The following is a 10,539-nucleotide window of genomic DNA, read 5'->3' as shown; positions in this document are numbered from 1 at the left end:
TTTCCTCTCACATAGTTGTATAAACCCTTTCCTTCTAGATTTTTATGACATAAGTCAGTATCTGCCTAGTCACTCATAATTATCAGTAAAAAAAAATAATTACGTAGTTATTTTATGTCATTTTATTAACCACTTTTATAAATTTAAATGTTAGAAATGCGAATTAAATTAAATATTTTATAAATATGCGTATAGGAATATATAACATTAATAATATAATATAATTATAATTAATAATATAATAACGTAATATATAACATTATAATGACACATTTCAATTATAGCAACTATAAATTTGCATATAACAGTCTAAAATTCGTTACATTAGGATTAAGATTGTCTGATGCCCATCTCTGGAGAGCAGTCGCAAACACCCAGAGTTGTTCTTGGTTATTTTTGCCTCGGGATACCTGTAATACAAAGAAAACGATATTTTTTTTCCAATTGACGAATGTTTAATAAAAAAAAATATTTAGCCCCAAGAAACAAGCACATCTCGTATAATACTTGAATAACTATAACGGGTGCGTCTCAAAAGTGGCTCACCCCTATAATGTTTTTATTTTTTCAGATAAAAAAAACGAGATTTGGTATGTTAATATATGACATAAATTAGGATTAATTGACGTATTCAATTGTTTTCTGTCACTTCCTGTTTTACCGGAAATGACTAAAACTTTTGATTTTTAAATGACACTTTTGGTATTTTTTTACTTTATTCGATAAAAAAATAACACTCTGAATATAATGACATATCATGTGTCAACATTTGACATTTTCGCATATGGTTTATTTGAAATTATAACTTGCGGTTCGTAACGAAAAACTCGAAATACCAAGTGTGTGGTATTAAATTATTCGTAAAAAAATGCTCTCCAAATATGCTAATGAGTCACCCTCGTTCCATTTGAAAAAATTGAGATATGATTTAAAATACGATTGGAACATTTTCTAACTGGCCAGGACAAGACACTAAAAACATTAGACGATTAAATCTATTTTTCCAAGGCTCCTTGATTAAGAATTAGTGTTTTTAACATAGCCACGGCACTCTAGATTGAAATTTAAAATACGATTGTTAATTAAGCAAAAATGTCAAAAGTTGACATATGATATCATTCATTTCAGTCATTCTATTCAGACTGTCATTTTCTATCGAATAAAGTAAATGAATACCGAGAGTGTCATTTAAAAATCAAAAGTTGTAGTAATTTCCGGTGAAACAGGAAGTGACCAAAAACAATTGAATACCGTCACTCAATCCTAATTTATATCATATAGATACTAACATACGAAATCTCGTTTTTTATCTGAAAAAATAAAAAAGTTATAGGGGGTGAGCCACTTTTGAGACGCACCCGGTATATCTTATTTTAATTTACAATAAACATATTTTCTTAAATTAATAAACAATACACGTATTCTTAAATTAGCAAACAATTGTCGTTAAAGATATTTCACAAAATTAAATGAGTCTATTTTTTTTTGAAATTTGGAAAGGTATTTTGTGTAGACATTCCAATAATAGTACAGACCCAAATACAAGGACTTGTCCATTCTAGTGAACATGGCAAAATAGCATTATTATTATGAACGCTATGTTTATAGTTTCATTAACAGCACTGCATAAGTTGGTAGATTTAGTAATAATTTACAAAGTCATCATTTTTAAAATGTTATATTAATATTAATATGTACTACATAATTTGAATGTCAAAAATATTGCTTCTGGTCAAATATTTAATAAATAGAATAATCATTATCAAAATACACTAAACAGCATAAAAATGGAAAGTTTTTATGTATTTTAAAGTTAAATATATTTCGTTTTAGTAGCCCGATTTTGATGACTTTTTTGAACTAATTTGTACCTAAATTATTCGACTTTATAACCTCTGTTTAAATCAAAAATTAAAGTTTAACTCTATTGTAAAGGTTGTTATTTTGGGTGAACTTTTGAAACACCATGTGAAATGGTTTACAAATAAGGAATATTAAAAGGTAAGACAAATAAGGAATAAATATTTAATACAATGACAATAGGAATATAAAAATTGTATCCTCAAGGAGCATCTTTTCTCGATAGTTCGTTTTTTGATTCATCTCAATAGTTTTTTTTTTCTGTAGAGATATTCGCTTATGAAGAAGACAATAAGGATTAAAAACAATTTTCGCATTAAAATTAAAAGCGTGCCTTTTTTTTATTCTAATAAATAGTAATAGCAGTATACCTCTAAAATAGTATTCTCATTGTTTTTGGAATGTCACTGTTATTGAAAAATTACATTATTATTGCTTTTTGGCAAATACTCTAGTAGCAAGTCCAGAAGTTTTATAGACTATTGTTGCTTTAATTGAACATAGTATCACAGATTATATGTATACTATATGTATACAGATAAAAATTTTATCCCTAATTCGTGGTACGAAAATTCTTTTTTATGACGATGTGCAAACGAGTAAAATTTCCTGTGCGCAAAAATAAACTCGCGTAAAATAACAATAAACAGCGCAATAGAGAGATATCGCTAAACCAAATAGCATGGACGTTAATAAGGCCAGGTGTTATTTCCGTTACGTGAGGTGGTATTAACTCTCTTCATTTATAGTTATCGGATCGAAAAGAATTCTGTTCGCGTCGCTTCCGCTATTTAAACTTAACCTAACTTTGAAATTGTTTTGTTTACTAGGTATTTTAAAACTAAAGGGCTAAAGTGCTTATTTCCAGTGCTTTATTGTTCAACGTCTGCCAGTGGGTTTAGGGCAACAAGCAACAAATTCTCTTAGAAGGGCTATCGTCATCTGCTGTAAACCTAAGCCTCTTTATAGGTTCTTTAATATTGGAAGAGGTGGAATCCATATTTTGGGCCATATTTATTTAATTAAAACTAATCCCAGCTAAATATCAAATTACATAATAAAACTAAACTAATAATTCAAAACAATTCAAACATAACCTAAAATAAAAGATCTCGCCGCGCCGGCCTTCCTCGGTTGTCGAATACCCGCACATGCCCATTTAAGCAATTTTTAAACGTTATTTAGAAATAGCGCTTGGTGTAAAAATTGACTCGCGCATATTGTAACCATGATAAGGTACGCGTAAATACTGCATGACGCTATTCGGTTTTCCAATATCTCTCTAATAACTGTACTGGTCAGGCGCTGTGCACAATTTTAGAGGCCATAAGTGGGCGTGCTATGTGCGCAAACTAGTAACCTAACTAGTGCCCGATTCCGAAAATTGGAACCACGAAAAACAATAAAGAAAAAACAAAGTCTATAATCTATATAAACTGTGATAGTATCTAGAGATCAACTTCTGGACTTAAAACCATCTCTATTAGAGTAACTTCTAACCAACACTATGTTTTCAAATACAGTGACATTACAAAAACAATTAACACTATTTCATTGATATGGTGATCTGGGCAGAAATATCTGGTTTGGTCAAAATCGAATATCTCCAACCCAAAAAAAAATTATTGAAAAGAATAAAAAACTATCGACAAAAGATGCACCTTGAGGATAAAGTGTTTTTTAAATTCCTGACTTTGGTAAACCATTCCACAGAGTATTTTAAACTATTATTAAAATACTAACATTTTGTTTTCCCTCTTATAATAAAGGGATAGAAACTTTAGAACTTGGAATTTAGTTCGAAATAAACTAAAACAAAATATGTATAAATTAGGGTTGCCAACTGTCCTCTATTCCAGAGGACAGTCCTTTTTTTGATCGTACTGTCCTCTTTTAAGGCGTTTTTCGTGTCGCGTCGGTGACTGTATATTTTGAGTATTTTTCTTTACATACTAATTATATTAGGGTTATTACCAGGTTATTAATTTATCTTTTACGGGTAATATTGGCGTCAAAGTATATAAATATGACGTAGATATTGTTAAAGCAATTAATATTAATCTATTTTGTAGTGTCGTTAATAAACAAATAATTATTGTTTCTGAAAATTATTTTTTTAATTATATTATATGAAACATTTGCCCAAACACAGAAATTATTATTATGTGACTTTTTTAATATATTCTAATATTCATAAAGAGATAAGCTTCATTCAGAACCTCGTAATTAGTGAAATAAATTATTGGTTTCAATTACACTTTATACTTTTTAGTTTACGATCATTCACAATGTCTAAAAAACAATTAAAATTAATAGAATATCCTAGCAACAGCTTCCAGTAGTCATTTGTATCCATAGAAAAAGCCTAATATTTAGCTTATAACACAATAAACTTTTGATGTCTAATCAAATTTTACCTTGAACGATAATAATAAAAGTCTAAAATGACATTCGTAGCAAATTTTGAAGTATAATTAGTGGAAAAGTTAAAAGTTTGTTAACTTTTATCATTAAATAAAAATTCCTACCACTAATTTTAACGCTCTGAATGCTTACATTCAAATTACAGGAACAAACCCCTACGCTAATTGAAACCACTAATTTATTCCACTAATTGCGAGGTTCTGAATGAAGTTATAGTTTAATTATAAATATTAGTTTTAGTAAAAAAAAATCCAATATTTTTTATACAGGGTTGTTCACCACATACGACGCGGAGTATTGTAGCTAAACTATTTAATTTTTGCAAATTGTAAGTTTTGGGTTCGTTGAAGGATTATTAGAGCTACAATTTAAAAATATTTTTACAAGATACAGAGTGTCCCAAATAAATAAAAATATCAAAGTTGTATTTTTTTTAAATGGAACACCCTGTATATTATTACATTTTTAGTTTCTACGATTAAAATAAAGGTAAATTTGATTAAGGTTTACCGCATTTTAATGTTACCGTTTTTGAAATATTTAGGTTTTGTCAAAATACAGTAATAATTATAATGCTTTATTTCTCTGGTCGTATTTAAGTTTTTAAAACCAAATATTGTACTGAAGTATTTCTATTCACAAAATTTTGTGTTGCAATAATAAAAATTATACTATCTTATACAGAGTGTCTAAAAATTTATTTTAAATAATAACTAGTTTTAAACGGCAATAACTTCTTTAATTTAAATAGAACACCCTGTATATTTTATGAGAATCAGATGCACAATTTAATTGTCTATCAAATTATATTATATGATTTTTTACCTATGTCTTCAGGTTTTCGTAGAAAATGCATTTTCTTATAATTTAGACCTCAATTATCAATATACCCATGGAATATTGACATTTTAGATTATTTTTAAAGATGTATCAAATTTCTAAAGGATACAGATACCAATATTGTCAATATAGTTCGTTTATGTCATTAAAAAATAAAAAAAAATGTTTAAATATTTGTAGAAAGGACCAATGAATATGATTCCAGTATTCAAACTACATTAATGGACTGCTTGCATTGATTAATAATAATTGTTCCAAATACTAAAAACTGTATTTTGTATGTATATTAGACAGTGTGGTAAAAAATAACACCTTAAAAATTTTATTTCATTTTTTGACGAATGCTTATTTATAACAACAGAGATGTTCATTTTCATAACTTATTATTATATTGATTTCTGATTCCAAATCCCCATTTATTTAGAATAATTTATTAACTAACATAATTAAATATGTAATTAATTAATATTTGGGCGGAAATACTGGTGGTATATTTAATTAATGGTATAGTCTTTTATGAAGATTTAAATAGTTTTATTTTTGTATACAAATAGGCTGGTAATATTATAATTTTTAGCACCTGTACATTTTGTACATTTGTTGTTTTAAAAACAATCTAAAATGTCAATATTCCATGGGTATATTGATAAATGAGGTCTAAATTATTAGAAAACGCATTTTCTACGAAAACTTGAAGAGATAGGTAAAAAATTGTATAATACAATTTGATGGACAATAAAATTGTGCATCTGATTCTCCTAAAATATATAGGGTGTTTTATTTAAATTAAACAAGTTATTGCCGTTTAAAGCTAGAAATTATTTAAAATAAATTTTTAGACACTCTGTATGAAGTAGTATTATTTTTATTATTGCAACACAATAACTAATCAATAATTAAACTTCAGTAAATATTTAGCATTAAAAACTTTGATACCCTTAGAGTAGTGATGGGTTGTTATTTAACTATCTGTTATTTTATAACAATTATTTATAAATAACATAACGCAACCGTTACTACTTTTAAAAAATAACAGATATAAAATAACGACACGTAGAGATCGGCCGCTCCTGAAAGGAAAAACGAAGTCGGCGCTCTGCATCACCACGAAATTCTATGCTGCTCGAAGCAATTCCAAAAAACAACTAATATGGATGGAAAACATATTATTTCGTCAACCATCGATACAGGCGGCGAGACAACGGTGGGGAAGCGCTACGGCGAACGTAGCTGCTTCGGTCGATACCGTCAATGGTCGTATTTACAACAGCTTAAAAATAATAGGATATAAAAAGAAGCAGGTTTTTGAAACAGTTGCGGGCATAACGCCTGGCGGTGGAGATAACAGGAGTGGGAAAGGAACGCTGCTGCATCGGTCGATTGTCGATGGAGGCTCGCAACGGGTTGGAGAAGCAGTCATTTTAGATATGTTGTTTTTCAACCTGTTACAAGCATAACAGGGCGGCGGACGAGATAATAGGTGTAGGAAAGGAACGCTGCTGCATCGGTCGATTGTCGATGGAGGTTCGAAACAGGTTGGGGAATAACGCATCAGTTGTTTTAGATACATCCTGTTTCAACCTGTTACGAGCATAACGGACGGAGGTCGAGATATTATGGCGCTCTATGTTTCAGTACTTACTTATTAAGTTTCAATATTTAGGTATATATTTATTCTGAAAAAATTTTCAGAATAATATTTTAAGATTTTTAAAAATGTATACAGGGTGTTTTGAAAATCTGGTCATTGATTAATCACGATTCTGCTTAAAGCCCTTGATGTAAAAAGCTGATTTTTGGAAAACGGATTGACTTTAGTGTGTAGAGGTTCGATAAGAAGGGATTTTCGAAACTCGAATTCTAAGGGGGTGAAACTACTCTGAAATATTAGAATATTTTTTATTTAAAAACCGGTGAGTTTTTCGGAAAACTCTTAAAACACGTATATTTTAATATGTTGTTTAACATATTTTAAGATTTTTAAAAATATATACAGGGTGTTTCATAAAATATGACCATTGAGTAATCACTATTCTGCTTAAACTGCTGGACGTTTAAAGCTGATTTTTGCAAACGGATTGACTGTGGGGTTGAGGTTCGATAAGGAGGGTTTCTCGAATCTCAAATTCCAACAGGGTGAAAACGCCCTCAAATATTACAATATTTGTTATTTAAAAACGAAAACGCCTGGACACGCATAATTTATTTTGTTTTTTTACATATTTGAAATTTTTAAAAAATCATACAGGGTGTTCCAAAAAGTTGAGTAATTGATTAACCACGATTCTGCTTAAACTGCTCGACGTTAGAAAGCTTATTTTTTGGCAAATGTGAGAAAATTTTATCCAGTTTGTATGTTAATGGAAATTTTGTTTTGCTTTTATCATCACCATTAGAAATTATTAATTGACGCGAACGAAGTCGCGGGTACACGCTAGTTTAAGTGTAAAATTAATTGAACTCTAGTGTGTAGTTGGTTTACTTATGAAGAATATACTACACATTTTTCTTATATTGCTATTTTTGACCGCAAATGGTAAAATCATAACTAAGAGCTTCTCGCCCGTCGAGTGAGATGCACCCTGTACACTACTGCTACGCAATTCAGATCTACGCGGATCGAGGGGCAGGGCGTAGGTATATACTATAGACGAGTGGCCGAATTTTGGCTTTTTTATATCGTAATTTGTAAACAGCGCTTATTTGTAAATAACCACCGTTTTTAGAGAGGTATTTTAGATAACAATCGATATTTAGAAATGTTTTGACACCCTGGAAATACTACCACCGAGCACGTCATTGTTGCAACTTGCAACTGCGTTAATACGCCTGGCGATGACCGTCTCATACTCTTTCAGATATTTAGTAGTAAAATAAAGAAACCTGTTATTTTTAAGCTGTTATTTTAAGCTGTTTTTTATAAATAACTATAACAGTTTCAACTGTTATCTAAAAATAACAGTTTTGCCCATCACTACCTTAGAGAAATGAAGCTCTGAAATTATTACTGCAATTTCAAAAAATTGACAATATTTCAAAAACGGCAAAGTTTAAGGGTGATAAGCCTTTATCAAATTTACTTTTATTTTAATCGTAGAAACTAAAAATGTAATAATATACAGGGTGTTCCATTTAAGAAAATACAACTTTGATATTTTTTATTGATTTGAGACACTCTGTATGTTGTAAAAATATTTTTAAATTGTAGCTCTAATAGTCCTTCAACCAACCCAAAACTTACAATTTGTAAAAATCTAATCGTTTAGTTACAATACTCCGTGTCGTATGTGGTGAACAACCCTGTATAAAAAAATGTTATGAATTCTCTAGGATCATTTCTGTTACCAAAAATAGCTACCCTCATAAATATTTACCATACCTTTAAACCACTAGGAAATTGCATAGTGATTTTATCATTTCCGACAACTTTCCAATATTTTTTCTCATAAGGATTCTTGAAATTCCACGATACAATTTCTATGGAACTCAATAAGGAAAAATACAAGTTTCCTTTACTATCAAACGCTTGGGCCGCCGATTGTTCATCTCTTGTTGTTGGAAAAGTCTGAAATATACAAAAAAACAATATCATAAACGCAAGCAAGCATAACACTGTTTAACTGTTTCTTGGTGCTTTCAGATCTTATTATTCTTGAAAACTGAAGAAACTGAAAAGGTAGGTACTTTATTCAAAATATGTACCGGGTTTCCCACTAAGAGTAGCTCTCGGCTGTATCTCGGAAAGTATTAGCCGTAGGGCCTACGGAAAAAAATATTTATAACTAAAGAGGCTATGGGAAATTGCTGGAAGTTTGTAAAACGGTCGCTAGGGAGCGCAACTGCTATGGAAAATAAGAAAATAGAATTTTTACAGAATTTTGCCTAGATAATGGATACTATAAATAATAGCTTCATAATCTTCAGTAAATTTTGGATTTTTTTTGTTAGGACCATTTTCCCCTGTCTGCTAAAATAAAGTGGTGGGGGAAGGTTAGATCTATCTTTATTTAAATGTTAATAACTACGGACTCTGGATGATCAGAATGCAACAAACGAGGGCTCGTTTAAAACAGCGTTTCTTACTCTATATTATACCATAAAAATAATAATAATAAGGTTTTGAACGTAGACACTAGGGGGCGCTTTCTTACAATTTAAAAAACAAAGCGCGTTTTCTCAAAAAAATTAAATACGATAGTATATGTAATTTTAGCTGATAGTAAAGAGTAGTAAAAGCTTAAAAAGTCAACGATAACTGCATCTTGATATCTTCTTTCAAACCGAAATTTTAGCAAAATTATAATAAATACTAAAGAAATAAGCCCTTAATTACATTATTTTTACAACACGGTATCAGTAGCTCTCTTGATTATGCCCATTCGAACAAATAATAAGATAGAAACAGTTAGTTTATTTTAAAATCGACGATATACCAGGATACCATAATACCAGATGCATTGATATCTATATAATAATAAGAGTGAACAAGAAACGATGCCTCAGTGAAGTCATGGTAGGCTTTGGAAAAGAGTTGCTTTTGACATAATAGTATAAACGTCAAATTGTTATTAGATCAACATTTTGATAGTCTTAGCAGCGTTTGTTATTTTTTAATTGTTTTTTTCAAAATGCCTTTATTATTTGAAGTCAGGTCCGTTCTTGGGGTATCTGGCGCCTACGTGCAGCATTCTTTGGTGGGCCCTTTTTATATTTAAATCAATTATATATTTTAATCTTAATCTCAAAAATTTAAAGAATTTATATTCTGCGACAAACGAGCAATATGTAATTGGAAATGTAAAAAAAAACTATTCTAATTAAAGTATAAAAACATTTATTAAATAAAGAAAACAAACAAAACCACAAAAATATTTAGTAACAAAAATAGTACCCTAAAGAAAAAAACTGACCCATTTTATATGAAATACATAAAAACAATAAACTAAAAATCGGAAATAATATACATGTACTGATTTCTTTCGAAAATCGACAACTATGAAACTATGATCCCTTCCCCGACACAAACGGTATATTGTGAGACAGGAAACTGTAGAGAGAAACAAGCCCTATAACATAGGATACAACACTTTAATGAACAGTGCTTTCCATAAAATGAATAAAATGAAAAATAAATAGATGAGATCAATGTGTTGCCGGCAGATTGCCCTAGACTTGTTTATTCGGTGCGGCCAACGCAAAAAAGACGCTAAGCAAACTTTATCCTATGATGTATGTTTAAGTATTTGTTTATTAACAAGAAAGCCTATCGGATTTTTGTTACAAAGTACTGATTGACACTTCGATTTTGCGCCCCCAAAATGTTGCGCCTATGTGCGTGCACGCACTGCACGTTCGCCAGGCACGGCCCTGTTTGAAGTCGTTTGAATTTGTTGGCATTTTGAAAAAACAATCAGA

At 30.1% G+C, this 10,539-nt stretch overlaps 1 protein-coding gene across 1 annotated transcript in view; it reads right to left on the bottom strand.

Annotated features, from left to right (window-relative positions):
* Positions 1-227: 227 nt before the first annotated feature.
* The window catches only part of LOC115879133 (protein yellow-like), a 29,750-nt gene continuing 19,438 nt past the window's right edge, over positions 228-10,539 (bottom strand). The window contains exons 7-8 of the mRNA XM_030895796.1: positions 8,504-8,689; positions 228-410 (exon numbers count right to left, since the gene is read on the bottom strand). Of these exons, the coding sequence (XP_030751656.1) occupies positions 288-410; positions 8,504-8,689 (309 nt within the window). The 3' untranslated portion in view covers positions 228-287. The remainder of the gene's footprint in view (positions 411-8,503; positions 8,690-10,539) is intronic.

Source organism: Sitophilus oryzae, unplaced genomic scaffold, assembly GCF_002938485.1.
Source record: "Sitophilus oryzae breed Bouriz unplaced genomic scaffold, Soryzae_2.0 scaffold_1576_pilon_pilon, whole genome shotgun sequence".
NCBI lineage: Eukaryota > Metazoa > Arthropoda > Insecta > Coleoptera > Curculionidae > Sitophilus > Sitophilus oryzae.
Note: the sequence above shows the minus strand (reverse complement) of the source record. Positions and strands in the feature narration are given on the sequence as shown.